Source organism: Coprinopsis cinerea (assembly GCF_000182895.1).
Source record: "Coprinopsis cinerea okayama7#130 chromosome 12 map unlocalized cont3.12, whole genome shotgun sequence".
Lineage (NCBI taxonomy): Eukaryota > Fungi > Basidiomycota > Agaricomycetes > Agaricales > Psathyrellaceae > Coprinopsis > Coprinopsis cinerea.
In genome coordinates this window covers 160,566-175,987 of record NW_003307533.1, presented here as the reverse complement: position 1 = coordinate 175,987, position 15,422 = coordinate 160,566, and the positions used below count along the sequence as shown (strand labels likewise).

Genomic DNA, 15,422 nt, shown 5'->3' with positions numbered 1-15,422 from the left:
ACGCAGCGGGTAACAGAGCCAAACTGATGTTGACGCACAACTTGAACCTGAGATTCCAATGCTAATCTACTTATGGTGTATCCTTCCAACCACTGGCGCCCGAGTGAGCTGGCTCGAGAGGGTATCGCTTTCCCTAATATCTACCTGTCAGAACGACTTGTCCTCCTCGAGGAACAGGGAGGGTGGAACTAACGGTATAAGGGTCCGAGTCGTTATCATGAGCGGTATGCACCGTCGACTTCATTTCAACCGCGATGACCATTCCAGGGTCAGCGGTGTCCCGTCGACCAGTTAGGTGCGGTCTTGACGTTGGCTCGAAGGAGGATCCGTTGGAGAACGTGCCTCTCAGACTTGCCCTTGAATTCAGTCTGGAAAGAGGATTAGTGAGGGTGATGGCGATGGCAAGGGGCAGGGCGTACGATGCGAGGACGCAGTTCGAGTACACTGTCAACGATGATCGTCAGTTTACTCGCGAAAGGGGAAAAGGTCAGACGTACGCTTCGCGAGGCACGAGTAAATGGCCAGCCAAACCACTAAGCAGCGATGTCAGCACCACCCGAATTCATGGGAAAGCATTTCAATACACACAGGCGTCGGGATCGACATGGAACTTGAGGAAACGAGAGTGAGCGTGGTACAAGGTCACTTGAGCAGAACCGACTTACGACGATCAACATGACGATTGCCGAAAGACTGAACAAAGAAGTCAGAAAACTGGGATACGAGTCATCTGGCCTATTTACCTGGGCAACAGCGCCGTACCTGTAAAGAACCCACAGTCAGTCGTATGGTTAAGTATCTCCAAGAGGTGTTACTCACAGATGGTATACTGAACGAGACGGTCGATGAGGCGTATCGATCTACCAACAATCAGATACTATTCCCTTGGCTACCAGAAATGAATTGAAACATACCTTGCGAACACCTTCGCCCTCTGCTTCCACAGGTAGAACAACATCGATCCCGCGATGAGAACATCAATTGCTGCCCCGACAACCAACAACGACATGATCAGCCACCCCCAATCCCGTCGGTAATCTTCCAGAACAGTGGCCTTGACGGCGTTGACTCCCAACGCGATACTCCCAATGAACCGGACAAGGGCGACGACGAAGCAGAATGCACCAACGAAATTCCATGGTTTGGGTAAAACCTTCCAAACTCGCGAGGAGAAGAAACTCTGCGGTTCATCGGATGAATAAGGGGGCAACAACGTGCGACCAACCGGGCGTACTCACATGGCATAGGAAAGCGATCGTTCCTCCAACTGCCGTCGAAGCTCCTAAGAATGGAAAGGGAAAGAGTTTCTCTGGCCGCCCATAATTCACGATGGTGGCTTTGTATATCTCGGCGGACACGCAGAAGGTGTGTCCGAGTTCGAGGAGCCTGATGAAACGTTCAACCGATGCACGGAGGGATCGACAACCAGCGGAAATACCATATCGTCGCCACCTGAAGACCCCAATAAGCGCGCGCTTGATAGAGACTGACGTCTGGGGACGTACCAATAGCTTCAGCTGTATCTTATCCTCCCGGAACGTCTGGTAGTACATGTGCGATTGGAGGGTGACCACTCCAAAGAGGAACACGGCGAACAAGGAGCCTAGCTGAAGGGCCCCAACTGTGTCATGGAGGTTGATCACAGGGAGGGACATGGTGGTGTGGGGTCAGACCTCTGAAGGGGTGGTAAAAACATTCCAGCATCGCTCCTCCTGCGGTTATATGGCCAACGCTAACCGTGAAAAGACTCCAGATCGCCTCCTCGTTGAAATTCACGCTCGCAATCGTGATGTGTAATGTGTGGCGGCTATTGCCAGAAAGAATGTGCCAATGTCGAGTCGTCCAGATGGAAACGTGAGAGTCTCGGTAAAAGCAGTGCCTTGAAATTCCTTGAAAGGGGTCGTACACTTTGAAGCCGGAAGCCAAAAACTTTATTTTGATCAGAAAACACTGTGCGGTGCTAGACCGGATAGACCGCTCCTCATTTCAAAGTCCTCTGTGCACGATTCTGCATGTATTCAACCCTGCACTGGCAAGGATGAGTTGAGGTACAAGCCTCCAGTTTCAAGGACCCAAGCGTCTATACAATCCCGTCCACATGGCACTTGTCCCACGATTAGCCTCAAGTCCAAGCGGTGCACACTCAATTGCCGGAAGGGGTGGTGAGGAGGTTTGATTGATATTCTTGATGAGCACGGATGCAAGCGGCATCGCGGCAGAGGTACATTTTCCCTTGCTTCTCCGGAACAGTAGGGAATGGTGACCAACGACCATCGGACACCACAGACTCCCGACAGGTGTGACTGCTACCAAGCCTCTTTCTTCGAGCTTCGAGCCTATACTTTCGACCCCTCAATACGATTCCAGCTCAGTGGGATCATGAAATGGAGTCCAAGTATGTAGGAAAGCCAATACTACTATTCTCATGGCCTTATCTCTCTGGTGTGGAGTCGTAAACCAGAGTCATAGCCTCAGTCCGACGACCGCCCTCGAATTTTTCAAGCGCTGCGTATTGGGCGCTAATTTGCTTGCGCGACAGATCGTAGGCTTGGACGTCAGACTCATTCTTTTTCTGCAGAGAAACCGGTAATCTACATTGGATTTCCTTGAAAATAGGCTTCTTAATGAGCTCTATGTCTCGCGAACACAACTGCGAAAAGACAGCCTCTCAAATTCGCAAAGTTCGATGCCATCGGAGGTGCCATTTATGGCAACTCGGAACATTCACTGCCAGGCTTGGCAGGATGATGCCGCTTGGAAATCGTCTCTTGGCGATCAAGCGAAGTGGAGCGCACGTCGCCAACCGTCAAGCCGTCGAAAGCGTCCAGGAAATTTGGAGTGCAACATTTCTCAACTCGAACATACAAGTCCCTTTCTCCCATGGAAATCACACCAGATCATCTTAGGAGAATCTCTGCATGCTTTCGGGTTAGTCCTCACCCAATGTTAGGCCTGTAGTAACTTCGGAGAGGGTTTGTCTCAATCGCAACGTACTTCATGGTCGAACCCACGACGGGAACGGGTTGTGGATGCTGGAGAGTGACAGGAGGGGCGCAGCAGACACCTCGCCTCAAGCATGCGCCTTCTTACGATCTGTAAACCGGTCGGAGGCCTTAAGCGCCCAGGAACAATCGATGGGCAGACGATGTAAACCCAAGGACCAATGGGCCTGTGTGGCATCTGTTTCGAAGTCCTCTCTGGATATGCCCTCAAGTCTCGTCCCGGCAATGGACTAATGGAGCAGCGGGAACCGAGGACGATGCGCATACAACGTTCCTCGATGGCCATGTTGAGCACTATGCTCCGAACGAAGTCGTGGAGCAGAAGCAAGTTGAACATCCCTTCCCGAGTGACTATTCAAATAGCCCCATTGAGGAAGGTAAAGAGCTCAGCGCCATGGTCGGGTAAATGGTTGCCGTTTCTTGCTTCTCGTATTGCAAGGAAGGTCTTTACGCATTCCTTCAATGACCTAGTAACACGCCTGGTTTTTCGTTCCCAAGTCTCCTTGCTGGGGACCTTTCTCATCCTCCCTTCGCCCTGCATTCAGGCGACATGACTGGGGTTGTCTTCGTTTCCTTTCCCGAGCAAGGTTCAACCCCCGGTCGTCACCAACCTCTTGAAAATACTGTTCGAGCCTTTTGCCATCTTGCACTTTCTATTGTTTTCATCTAACTGGAATTCCGAGTCGGCATTCTCCATACTTCTTCTCTCATCGAGTGTTGAATACATTGAGCTATAACCATTAGATAATGGCCGAAAGAAAACCGCGATGAGAAGACACCTCTGGTTGATCATGGGCAAGCCACGCTTAGAGAAAGGAGACAGTTATGTAGGTCCGCCGCGCAGCATAGCGGTTAGAGAGAAAAACGAAAGTATAACGGTGAATACAAGTACAACTAACATCAGGTACAGAATGCCCCAAAGTGAGCATTGCAATGCAGGAAAATATTCAAATGTTTTGGCGAATTGAAAGGAATGTTGAGCTCGCGAATGATTCGTAGGGTGATGGGTCATGCAGCAGAGTAGGGACTGCTTGGTGGCCTGAGTGGAGTCGCGCTGAACGGGCTTTGCGGCTCCTTTTCCTGAAGGAAGGTAAAGTTGAGCAAAAGGACAGCGTCGAGAGAGTCAAGACATACCAAGTCAGATTCGTGACCAAGGTCGTCGTGGGAGGGATGAACAGTGGACCTCATTTCCACTGATACAACCATCCTGCTCGGGGGACCGACAGTATCGCGTCGTGAACTTCGATTCTGCCTCGAGGGACGCTCTACAGAAGAGGCAGAGTTGGCAATGTGCGTTCGTAGATTGATGCGCTCGTTCAGCCTGCGGATATGCGTTAATCTCGACCGGACCAAATTTCTAAGGTACATACGCAGAGAGCAAGCTGTTGGAGTAGACTGCATGCATATCAGGAGGCCGTCTCTAGGCGGTTGATCGTGGAACGTACGTTTTGCTAAACAGCTATAGATTGCCAGCCAGACCACTGAGACGACGTTAGTCGAGTGAAAGATACACAGGCGATGCGTAACGTACGTGTGCCCGGAAGTGCTTGGAACTGAAACGACGATTAGTGGGAAGACACAGGATAGAGGGGGAAAACGTACAGCAATCACCATCACAATTGCACAGAGACTACCAGAGTCAAACGAGGAGAATATAACGGGGGTGAGATCACTCTCACCTAGTCAACAAGCCAGTGCCTGTCGAAGGAGTGATTAGCGAAATAAGAAGAAGCCACGCTAGTTACTCACAGACAGTGTACGAAACAAGACGGTCGATCATCCTCGTTAGCCTAAGCAAATACGTCAATTAGGGTGTTATCCAACCCATAAACAGCACGTACTTGATGAGAGCGTTGCCTCGCTGTCGAATAAGATACCATAGCATCGACGCCGCAATAATAATATCCAAGACTGCTCCGACAGTAAGCAACGAGAGGATCAACCACTCCCATTTGACTCGATAGGTGGCAATGTGGTCTGAGGTTACAGCGATGACGGCCAGGCAAATGCTTCCAACGAATCTAACAAAGGCGACGCCAATGCAGAAGATTCCTATGTATGCCCACGGACGGGGTAGTACACGCCACAGGCGGACGGAGAAGAAACTCTGATTAGTCGCAAGTCAGTATGCCGAATGATATGGGGAGAAGAAAGTGATTCGTACGTGTGCCAACAAGGTGATGGTGCCTCCTATGGATGTCGCGCCCCCCAAGACCGGGAAAGTGACCAACTTCTCCGGTCGTCCATAGAAGATGATGGTTGTTCTGTACACTTCATACAGAACACAGATTGTATGACCGAGTTCCAGTGCCCTGATAACGCATTGCAAGTTCAGAAAACGTCCACCTCCGAGTTGCGAACACTCTTCACCAAATCGCAGCCACCTAGACCAGAACTCAGTTCATCGCCCAACGCGCACGATAGAAACATTAGCTCACCAGCCACTTGAACTGCCACTTGTCCTCCCTGAAACTCTGATAATAAACGTAGCACTGGTAAGTGACGATCCCGAAAAGGTACACCGAGCCCACAGAGCCTATCTGAAGGGCACCAAGAGTGCTGTCCAGCGAAATACTTTCCGACATCGCTGTGGCCTGTCGAAGCCGCGACGAAGGAACCCGGAGGAAGGGACAGACGGCAACTTCGAAACCCCTTCCTTATCCTCCCACTCTCCCACTTAATACTTTCTCGAGACCGCAGCTCATATGACCGACCCCATAAGAAACCGCATCCATATTCGTTTCCGTACACTTGGGAGTTGCAAGTATATTGAGCGGTGAGGGGCCGTGACGTCTGTGATCGAATTAACGGAGCCGTCCGAGTGGGCTGGACCTCCGGCGAAGTGGTTGCAATATATTGAGGACATGGTTGCCCTCGGACGCCTGCCATCCAACAATGGCAAACGCCTTCCAATGTGCACCCAATCTTACCCAATGCGGTCAACCCAATTTTTTGAACAGCAGCCGGCGGGCGCCCCACCTGCCAATAGTGGGAAGGCGAACAGCAGTCGGCTAAGCCCCTATATGTAACCTCGTCGACCACATGCTCTGTAGAAACGCCATTTGATCAGCACCGTATTGCTCCGAGTACCAATCGACCCTACCATTATGTACCCCTCGAATGCAAGTGAAGGCTAGGACCACAAACGCGCACACAAAGACAACAACAGCAAATGACATTGACAAGAAATGATAGTCCCCACGAATAGTACCCAGAATAACGCGGTAGCACTGCTACCGTCACCCAAATGACTACAACACAAAAAAACTCGTCAATGCGCGAAATCAACAGGCATCTTCGAGAAAGGGACATACGTAAAGATTAACTCTATAGCAATGGCAAAGATCGCGAAACAACATAAAACGGTAAAGCACAACAGATGCAGCACCGCGGCCTTCCAGGTACCCGGAAGGCCTCAAGAGGTGCCAGCTTGGTTCAAATCATCGGAAGGAAGCACCTCCGGGAACCCATGACGCGCATGAGTCACACGACAATTATCAAGTACGGCTTTCTACTTCAAACATTCACAGCCGGTGGCGTGAACTGCTTCGTGCTGGGTCGACTGAGATTCGACATGAGAGGATAGTTCCCACCTCCATTCCCACTTCCACTCCCAATCCCATGCAGATGGTATTGTTCCCCAACGATCTCCTTCACCGCCAGCATCAACCTATCCAATCTGTTGATGATACCAAAGGCAGTCGAAATGCCCACACAGAAAATCCTGCACACGAGCGCAATCAACGTTGTCAGTTTAACTCAGTTCAACCGGTAATGAGACATAAAGAGATGGAGAAAAGGTTATACTCACATGTACTGCTCATCCATCAAAGTATCCATCGTCAACAACCTCGGAAGTCCGAAGTCTTCTTCTGAATCGCGATGAATGATATCGAGTCCCTGGTTCCTCATCGTGAATCGATCCAACAACGGGCAGGGCGTGATTTGCGGAAGCGGGTGTCCAGTTCGCAGCGATGTTGAGATCATCGTGATAACGGCCAGGACGTCGCCCTGAAAATCAGGGTCCAATAACCTCGCTCGGCGGAGGAAGGCCCGCGTCCACGCTGGTTCAAGATGCTTGAGGACGGACATTAAGTGGGACAGCGAAAAGGAGATAGCACTATGCGGTACCGAAGTCAGCTCGGATCTAGTCTAGCTAGCAGAACCAATGCACGCACAGTTGTAGGTCCAGGACGCGTTTGTACCGATGCTTCGGCCATCTACCCCGCAACGAGAACTAGAAAGGCGTATGTCTCTTGAACCAATGATATAACAGAGGGGACATACCTCGTAGATGATGTTGGTCCACAGTAGTTCACTCCGATTCAGCCTGGACCGCGTCGCCACTAAGCTACTGACGACAGGTTGGACATTGGATGCTTTCTTGTCCTGATCGTTCTCCGCCGCATACGATACAATTGCACAGTAGATGGTGCCAATTTCACTGGCGGTAGTTGAGAGGATGTGGCGTTGGTACAGTCGGAGGGTCATGTTCGGTGGCAGAAGAGAGGCGAGGCTACAGACATTGAGTGAGTACGCAAGAATCTGGTGGAGACAAGAGCACGTACAAAGCTGCGACAACACCGACAGTGACCAAAACGAATCGCCTCCACGCAACATCCCATCCAAAACCAGGATTTCCAGGCTGAGGCATGACTGTATTCTGATACGAATACCCAACAACCTAGGTTCTCGCCATGAGTATAGACAGACCTTCCAGACAGTAAAGCCACGCACCAAAATCGCGGTAACGAACGCCACCATGTTGGTCATGGGTGGGATAGGCCAGTACAGTCTCACAAAGAAAAAGAATGGGAAGCATACACCACAGACGATGGCGAGTCCGTAGGCGCTACCGTTTCCGCTGCCCGTAGAAATGTACCTGATGAACAGAGACAATTAGCTCAGGAAGGAACGAAGGGACACAGGGTGTACGTACCACATGGTCATTCCGACCAACCCGCCGCCGAATGTAGCCACAATCCTCGCCAATAGACCAAACGTCGTGTCACCGCGGAACCGTGCCAGCGTCAACTGCCCCATAACCCTGTAGGCCATTCCTCAGTAAAGGCTTTGCTAACATAGACGAGCTCGACTCACAATGCCCATGCCCATCGGTTGCTATATGACCACGCAGCCGAGCTCTGGAAGAGGAGAGGGAGCGCCAACACAGCTAATGGCAATTCGAGAGTCAGATTAACATGGAACGGGGAGGCAAAGGAAGAGATGGGCGCCTTACTTGTGATGATACCAGCTTTAATAGCAAATAGGCAGTTCCCGTTCCACAGCTGGGTGAAGCCTTTGTAGACGAGATACATGAACCATTCGAACCAATTCCTGGGTGGAAGCGCGTCTGGGTCGCGACGGTGCGCAAGGCCCAAATCCGAATCCGCCTGAACATTAGGCAGGCCGCGAATAATATCTGTAGAGATGTTAGCGAATCGATATGGAGGGTAGTTGGCTGAACCAACCTGGATCATCGTCCTCGTCCTTCTCGAGGCCTTCCGGAACATCGCTGGGGCTCCACCAGAAGTAATGCTTGACAGGGGTCCACAACTGCGCAGACCCTCTCTCCTTCTCTAATCTAAGTATCTCGTCCAACTGAGAGATGTCAGTAAATCATGATAGGTGCAATGATGGAGCCACTTACACTTTCGATTACAATTTCAGTAAACTGGATTAAATGGTATTGATACACGTAGCAACGGAATAAATGTCTATGAGGTGGAATATCGTGATGATGGTGATAGTCGTCATCGTCGTCTAAAGTCATTGTCGGCGTGGTTTCAAAGGCGGGTCGGTAAGGATCAAGGACTTTCATTCTAGAAATAATGCTTTAATACCCAGGTCAGGGAATCAACAAACAAGTATGGCCGTACCTGAGTTCTGTCCTGAATTCGTGTAGTGCTTTTGAAAGGTCGTCACGAAGGATAGCAATGCGATCGACGCGCTCCTGTTTTCTCCTCCGTTGCTCCTTCCGACGGAAAACAGTGAAGCGGCCGTCTCGAACTGTATCGAGCCATTCTTCAATGGCCTCAACACCAACCTTACACTGCTCGAGGATACCGTCGCAGCTAGGCAAAAAGGGTAAGAATTACGAATACGGAGGCGTGGCGGAAACTCACCATTCACGAAGAAGGGCCATGCTCATCGCTGAATTTTCGTCGTGACGAGGGTCGTAGAGCTTCTTTGCCTCAAGGTTGAGGTACCGCTGCGACTCGAAAACGCCCACCGCATACTCGTTCCGTCTGTGTCTTGACCTTAATGACAAGTTCAGGAGCGACTGGTGAAGGAGGTGGGGACCGAAGTGCGAGTGTCGCCCAGATGCAAGGTTTTGGCCAGAGCCCGACCGTGAATGCATATGGAAGGACATTGCGGACGGTGCAGGCGTGACCGGAAGGTTGCGCACGGATAAAGTGGGTGTCGGCGGCCCAGAATCAACCCGCTCAGGAGAATGAGCTCGGGACATGATGCTCGGCGTCCCCGGCGCAGGCGTGTTAGGGACAGAGAAAGTCGGAAAGGTCTCCCGGAAGGGGTCAATGAGCCCAAAGTAGGTCACCATTCCATGAGCGCGGCCGGTCAGCCGTCTACACAGGACTTGGAATGGCTTGAAGTCTTCTGGAGAGAAACGACAAAAGATGAAGTCGTTGCCCAGAAGCCTGACAGCAGCAGCCACCGCTATCAATCCTGACTCTGACTTGGCCGTCGTCTTGCGAAGAACTTCTGATCGCTCGGAGAAGTCTTCTGTTCCTGGAATGGACTGTAGGAGAGTGCGATGCATGTCTAGACAGCTGGACAGCGGAGTAAGAACGTCTCGCAGGCGATTGGTGAGTTGTGCAGAGATGGTCGCTGGGAATACGAGAACAGACGTGGCGAGGGAGATGCAGGTGTGGATGGCCAGAGGCAGGAAGATGTTGAGGCCGAGCTGCACCTTTGTCAGAAAGGCATGCCTCTGGCAGGAAACGACTGCTCACTTTATAGTATGGATAGGGGAAAAATGCGGCTGTGGTGAGAGTAATGTCTATGGACCGTTGAGCATAGAACACAATGATCGCTGTAGACCACTCACCGAGACAAATACAACTAAAGATAGAGGCGAATAGGTATGGGCCAGGACCTTGCCTCGCCTTAATGTACAGGAAGAAGACGCTCCCCAGCCCCAGAAAGGCGCCAATAATTACACTGGGCTACGAGCACGGTCAGCGAACAACAATGAGAAAGTACGATGAAAACCTACCCCCGTTTCTATGTATCGTCCGTCGAGTACCTCAACGATAGTCGCATTTGGATTGTGATTGGTGCGGGCAAGGTCCGCTAAGGCCAGCGCAAGGCAGGACCACCTATTGCCACCGGTTAGCAAGGTCTTCGAATCGAGTTAGTGCAAAAACGCACGCCCAGGCAATGCCCACGAAAATGAGAATCAAAAGTTCCCTCTCCAGCACCGAAATGAAGGGGTCGTTTGGGGGTGACAAAAAGGAGGCTATTGAAACGTCAGAACGATTCGAATACGCAGTCCAAATGCTATACCTATAAGAATAAGAAATGCGCCCTGCATTTGGTCAGTATCTGGTTCATTCAGGCGGAATTGAAGCTTACCTGGCCCATCCATCTCTGCACCTTGGGAATCGCAAACAACAACGCGCCGACCCAGGCATGGATTGCGCATCGAATGACTGGTTTCAAGCAGGGCCAGGTCCAATTCTCCGGAATCCACGCCAACTTGGATTTCAGGATCTCGCCGATGTCGACCGTCGTCGTCGAGGTGCTGCTCTCGGTCGAGGACGACGACGACGAGCTTGAGCGAGGTCTCCGAGTCTGGATGCGCACGGATGCCGTGCTCGTCGCGTCGCCGTTCCCGACGCCATTCCACCGCGACCCCGGCTTTTCAGAGCGGCCCCGCCGTTGCGGGCTGCTGTTCCTCGACTTGGGTTCCATGCTCAGCGGTTGGAAACGTCGTCAATGTCGTCGAAGTCGTTGGCGAAGTCGATTTTCTTCAATGCCATAAGCCACACGGAGATATCAGAAAAAGGCAAATCAAGCGACAAATTTGCCCTCGTTCAGGGCTCGTCGCGGTCGAGATTCGGTGTTGGTAGCAACGAGCAAGGGTCCTCGGTCACTGTCGGGTCGCGATCTCGGTGTCCTCGATATCGTTGATGATGCCTGGAATGACTGATTACAGCGAGCTCGCTGTGTTCGTCACCCGTAGAAGTATCAACCTATTGGCAGTACGACGACGGCGAGCAAGCTTGGTCGCTGTCTCACACAGCGAGCTCGTCGATGATGTCGTTGATGGCTAAGACGCGGAAATGGTCCGTGCATAAGCGGCGATAACGGCGTGACTTCGGCTTTTGCCGCTGCTGGACCAAGCCGGATTCCGACGGGCGCTTAAATGGGATTCTCCTCGCGATTCCCTCCAGCGCCTGGTCGAGATAAAAGGATAGGTGCTAGTTTTTCCTTTTAAATTCGTCTAATCCAAATGCTTGAAGGAACTTACCTGCCTGTTGTAGTTACAAATCTAAATCCAACGACAATATCGCCTTCGGAGGGGTTAGGCGTGTCTGATTGCCGGAGGTGTATCTGTGGTCAGCAGTTGGGCTACCCATGTAGGCCTGCTGAAATGCATAAGGACAGGGCTTTTTCACCTGTGGTTCCTCTATGTCCACATAGCTGTTGCAAGCCTACCGTGGCAAGGCGGTTTCGTCGGATTCCATAATCTGTATTTGTACGTGGACAGCCTTTTGCTCGTGGGGCTCTCTTTGATTGGTGAACTTCAAGAAAATTAAGGTGATAGTGATAGAATCAGTTGAATGCCGGCCTCCATTCTCATTACACGTGAATGTAATTCTTGTACACCTCCGACCCATTGTTCCTTCATTATGACATCGCACCGCACCCGTTCCAGTTCATGTTTTCCTCTCCTTACGAGAAACGCAAGTACGTCGGGCAACCGTACACGTCCTTCACCTCTATTCCTGGTCGCACAGGACCCAGCAAGCGCCCCCCGGAACGCCACCACCTCCAAATCTGGGGGCGGGTCGTTATCCGGAAGCTTTATAACCCTTGAGCGCCACGCTGATCGATCGATCACGACATCTCTCTCATATCCCTCTGTCCCATTTTGTACAAGCTTTTGAGCGCCTTAGCACGCTTTTTTCCGTCTTCGCATCCAGTTTGTCAACCGTTATCTGCTTCCCAACTAGACCACCTCAGCCAGGTTGAAACACGAGCTAACACGAGTCATATCTAGCCCGAAAATGCACAAGACAATGTGGAGCGGAGTAATTACTCACCTTGACCCGCTCATGCCCAAAATTCCTCCGTCGGCTCCAAAAGGTAAAAAGATTTTACTCCTCCACCAAATGCGGGGACGTTCCTTTCCCTTCGAAACGCTCACTCTTCCGTCAACCATTTCGTTAGGCCCCCGCCTGTCTGCAACGACGCATCGGCGCACTTGACGTGCAGACGCACTTAGTGTGCACTCCTGCACTCCACCCTCATCTCAGGCTATCCCCATCCATTAACACGAGAATTTCTGGGAGGATACATACTATATCAACCTCGAAGATGTCGTCGTCTGTCATTCCCGGTCCTACTGTTCCTTTCGAGTCCCTACCTATACCAAGTGGGTAGCTTCAGTTCATTGAACCAGACATCTTCTCATTCCGACCGCAACTGGCAGTCTCCGACATGGAGTTAGACCTCCACAGGACATTCGGAGCGCTCGTAATAGGCTCGACATTCGCCGTCTTCCTCTTCGGGATCGTCACCCTTCAATGTCATGCCTACTATTCCCGGTTCGACGAGGATAGGAAGTTGTTCAAATACCTCGTACGTCGTACTACTATGACATTGTACCCATTCGGGACCGAGTAATTTGGTTTAGGTCGCAGTAGTCTGGTACGCTCACCTTCTAGCTCAAATGCCGATCAGTATTATTCATTCGACTCTCAAAGGGTTCTCGAACTCGCCCATACGATCGCCATCTCCTACGAAATCTACACCGCTACAATCACGCATTATGGCCAACCCAACGAGTATGACCGGTTTCCTGGGTTCGGCCTGGCGACGCTACTAGGAGGGTCTATAACGATGTGTGTCCAGGTGCGTCCCTGGTACAATGACCTGGAATTCACCTATTGATTCCTGCATCCACTTTACCAGGCCTTCTTTGCTTTCCGAGTGCACTCCATCCTCCCGCCACCCTACCGTTACATCGGCTTATTCTGCATCTTCCTCACCGTCGCGAGATGTGTCACCAGTTTCTACGCCGGGATCGAGGGTGGGTTTTAGACCTCTGGGCTTTGAACCCTTGCTCCAATATTGCATCACCAGGCATTATGACGACCTCAATGGTCGAATATACCGAACGCTTTAGAGGGATGCTCGCTGCTTTATTCATCAGCGGCGCAGCTATCGACGTCGTCATTGCGGTCTCGATGCTGTGGTTCCTATCTGCCAAACGGGAGTCCGCTATGCCCAAGTAAGTAGCGGTTCTCTCAATCTGATCTCGTGCACAAGTTCATTTAACTGGGGCTACAGAGTTACAAGGCTGCTAGATAAATTGGTCGCTTGGACAATTGGTAAGCCCGACTCTATCACTGGCCGACTTCCGAGTGGTTGCTGAGGAGACCTTTTGCTAGGTACTGGTCTCCTGACGAGCGTGGCGGCTGTTGTTATCGTCATAGTCGTACGTCCTAGTCCCTTGCACTCTCATCTTCTCCAGCTTCTGACAGATGGATCGATAGTTCATGATCCAAGATCATACACGTACGTCCGCCTCCCATCGAAAAGTCTCCAGTTATCCTCATCGACGCCTCACAAAGTGATATGGCTCGCTCTATATACCTTCCTGGCCAAACTCTATTCGAACAGCTTGCTCTGCGCGTACGTGCGACTCACTTACTTTCCTGAACTTGATCCTAAGCGACCACAACAGCCTCAACGCCCGCTCAAACCTCCGAGAAGAAGCTGCTCGATCATCAATCTCCCATTCGCGAACAAGACTTCGAGAGTTGACCTCATCGAATGGTCGACCAGGGGTACGTTCATCGAGTCCTTTCAATAGTCTTAATCCAACTCAACAATATCACAGAACCCGGTGAACCCTATCTCGATAGAGATGATGACAACCACGCAGATGGAAGTAGATGATGTACCTATCTTCTACACGGTGCGTACTTTCTACTTCCTGTTGGCTGCATCGCAGGTCCGAAGGGATGGTTGACTTTGTTAATAATCGTCTAGGTCCCGCTCCAACCCCATGCAACCCCCTCTGTCGCCTCCGACGATGCTAACTTGAAGGGCCACGCGAGCATGATCGAGAAGGCCGATGATTACCACCAGGACGATTTCGAAAAGGACAGAGGGAAGGATGCAAAAAATGGATATCATGATGTGGTGTAGCACCCTTTCTTTCCCGGTCCAGCTCCTAGATCCAGACCCGCTTTTTACCCCATCTTTGCGTTCGAATGCTCAGTCTTCCGCACTGTGAACTCACTACCCCGTCTTTGTACACTTGCCTACTTGACCTGTTGTTACGGTTGATATACCGCACTTTGTAACCTTACTTTACCCACATTCGTTTTCTATACTACCTGAGGATTATTTGGGATGTGCAATTAGAATTATCAATACAATACTTGGGGTGACTTCTCGAGCGATACCGCATATAAACCTAGTAATAAACCCTGTCTACCTTGATACAAAACAAGCCCTGACGTTTGTAATTAGGACCCCCTTGAAACCCCTACATATCCCTGTTTCTGTTCGCTTCGAGTTCCCCAAAAACCTACGCCTCATCCAGAATATCAGTGCCACGCACATGGTTCGTGCGTTGACCGTTGTCAAACCGCAGAGGCTGTGAGAAGTGCAGTGGTTTCGACGCATCATGATCGTCCCGGCCCATCCACGATCTTCCAACCGTAATCCGAAATATGATAATCTGGGGAGTCAGAGCCTGTTCATCAAAATCAATCACTCGCGACCTGGGTCTTCACATAAAAGTATCACTTACGGCCATAGAATAGTACAACAGAGAGAACACCCGGTTCAACTCCATCACCTTCACATACTCTCTCAGCCATTTCACAACCTCTTCCGGCGGAGCATCACTCCCATCCGGCGCTCTCCCCCCAACAACATACCTCGCCACCTCACTCCCCGCAAATCCCAACGCAAAAACCGTCAGCGGAAGCGCGGATTCAGCAACAATCGCAACAGCATTGCTATACACTTTCAAGTCCCCTGGGAGGACGGACTGCAGTCTGCGCTGCTGAGAGGTGAGACGGAACGCGATGAGCGTCGTGAGGAAGACGTTGAGCGCGATACTGAGGATGGTAAAGCTGTCGCTGACCGCTTCGAATGTGAGGAGGATGGGCTGGAGGAAGCCTGGTCCAAGGTGGGCCATTTTGGTTTCATCTC

The 15,422-nt window shown here is 51.2% G+C and overlaps 6 protein-coding genes across 6 annotated transcripts; 1 reads left to right on the top strand and 5 right to left on the bottom strand.

Moving 5' to 3' along the window:
• Positions 1–269: 269 nt before the first annotated feature.
• CC1G_05789 (hypothetical protein) lies at positions 270–1,655 on the bottom strand (the record flags this gene model as incomplete). The annotated part of the gene is made up of 11 exons (XM_001834600.1): positions 270–368; positions 420–444; positions 498–533; positions 585–610; positions 666–693; positions 744–762; positions 820–860; positions 915–1,180; positions 1,239–1,386; positions 1,439–1,452; positions 1,506–1,655. 11 exons carry the CDS (start codon positions 1,653–1,655, stop codon positions 270–272), a joined length of 852 nt encoding a protein of 283 aa, XP_001834652.1.
• Positions 1,656–2,431: 776 nt separating this feature from the next.
• Positions 2,432–2,999, bottom strand: CC1G_15378 (hypothetical protein; the record flags this gene model as incomplete). Its single annotated transcript, XM_002910054.1, has 2 exons — positions 2,432–2,591; positions 2,995–2,999. The coding sequence occupies 2 exons, from the start codon at positions 2,997–2,999 to the stop codon at positions 2,432–2,434; spliced, it is 165 nt and encodes a 54-aa protein (XP_002910100.1).
• A 1,011-nt stretch (positions 3,000–4,010) lies between these two features.
• Positions 4,011–5,587, bottom strand: CC1G_05788 (hypothetical protein; the record flags this gene model as incomplete). The annotated part of the gene is made up of 11 exons (XM_001834599.2): positions 4,011–4,323; positions 4,373–4,397; positions 4,448–4,483; positions 4,534–4,555; positions 4,605–4,632; positions 4,682–4,700; positions 4,752–4,792; positions 4,844–5,109; positions 5,167–5,314; positions 5,373–5,386; positions 5,441–5,587. The coding sequence occupies 11 exons, from the start codon at positions 5,585–5,587 to the stop codon at positions 4,011–4,013; spliced, it is 1,059 nt and encodes a 352-aa protein (XP_001834651.2).
• A 931-nt stretch (positions 5,588–6,518) lies between these two features.
• CC1G_05787 (hypothetical protein) lies at positions 6,519–10,937 on the bottom strand (the record flags this gene model as incomplete). Its single annotated transcript, XM_001834598.2, has 19 exons — positions 6,519–6,726; positions 6,814–7,122; positions 7,181–7,239; positions 7,290–7,518; positions 7,571–7,686; positions 7,716–7,884; positions 7,942–8,049; positions 8,103–8,175; positions 8,242–8,424; positions 8,474–8,603; positions 8,653–8,824; positions 8,882–9,076; positions 9,128–9,927; positions 9,977–10,023; positions 10,072–10,189; positions 10,240–10,342; positions 10,395–10,482; positions 10,530–10,551; positions 10,599–10,937. 19 exons carry the CDS (start codon positions 10,935–10,937, stop codon positions 6,519–6,521), a joined length of 3,468 nt encoding a protein of 1,155 aa, XP_001834650.2.
• Positions 10,938–12,689: 1,752 nt separating this feature from the next.
• CC1G_05786 (hypothetical protein) lies at positions 12,690–14,405 on the top strand (the record flags this gene model as incomplete). Its single annotated transcript, XM_001834597.1, has 12 exons — positions 12,690–12,830; positions 12,886–12,899; positions 12,956–13,103; positions 13,164–13,281; positions 13,335–13,482; positions 13,542–13,582; positions 13,643–13,689; positions 13,748–13,769; positions 13,826–13,886; positions 13,939–14,041; positions 14,095–14,172; positions 14,247–14,405. 12 exons carry the CDS (start codon positions 12,690–12,692, stop codon positions 14,403–14,405), a joined length of 1,080 nt encoding a protein of 359 aa, XP_001834649.1.
• A 385-nt stretch (positions 14,406–14,790) lies between these two features.
• Positions 14,791–15,408, bottom strand: CC1G_05785 (hypothetical protein; the record flags this gene model as incomplete). Its single annotated transcript, XM_001834596.2, has 2 exons — positions 14,791–14,958; positions 15,016–15,408. The coding sequence occupies 2 exons, from the start codon at positions 15,406–15,408 to the stop codon at positions 14,791–14,793; spliced, it is 561 nt and encodes a 186-aa protein (XP_001834648.2).
• Positions 15,409–15,422: the final 14 nt, after the last annotated feature.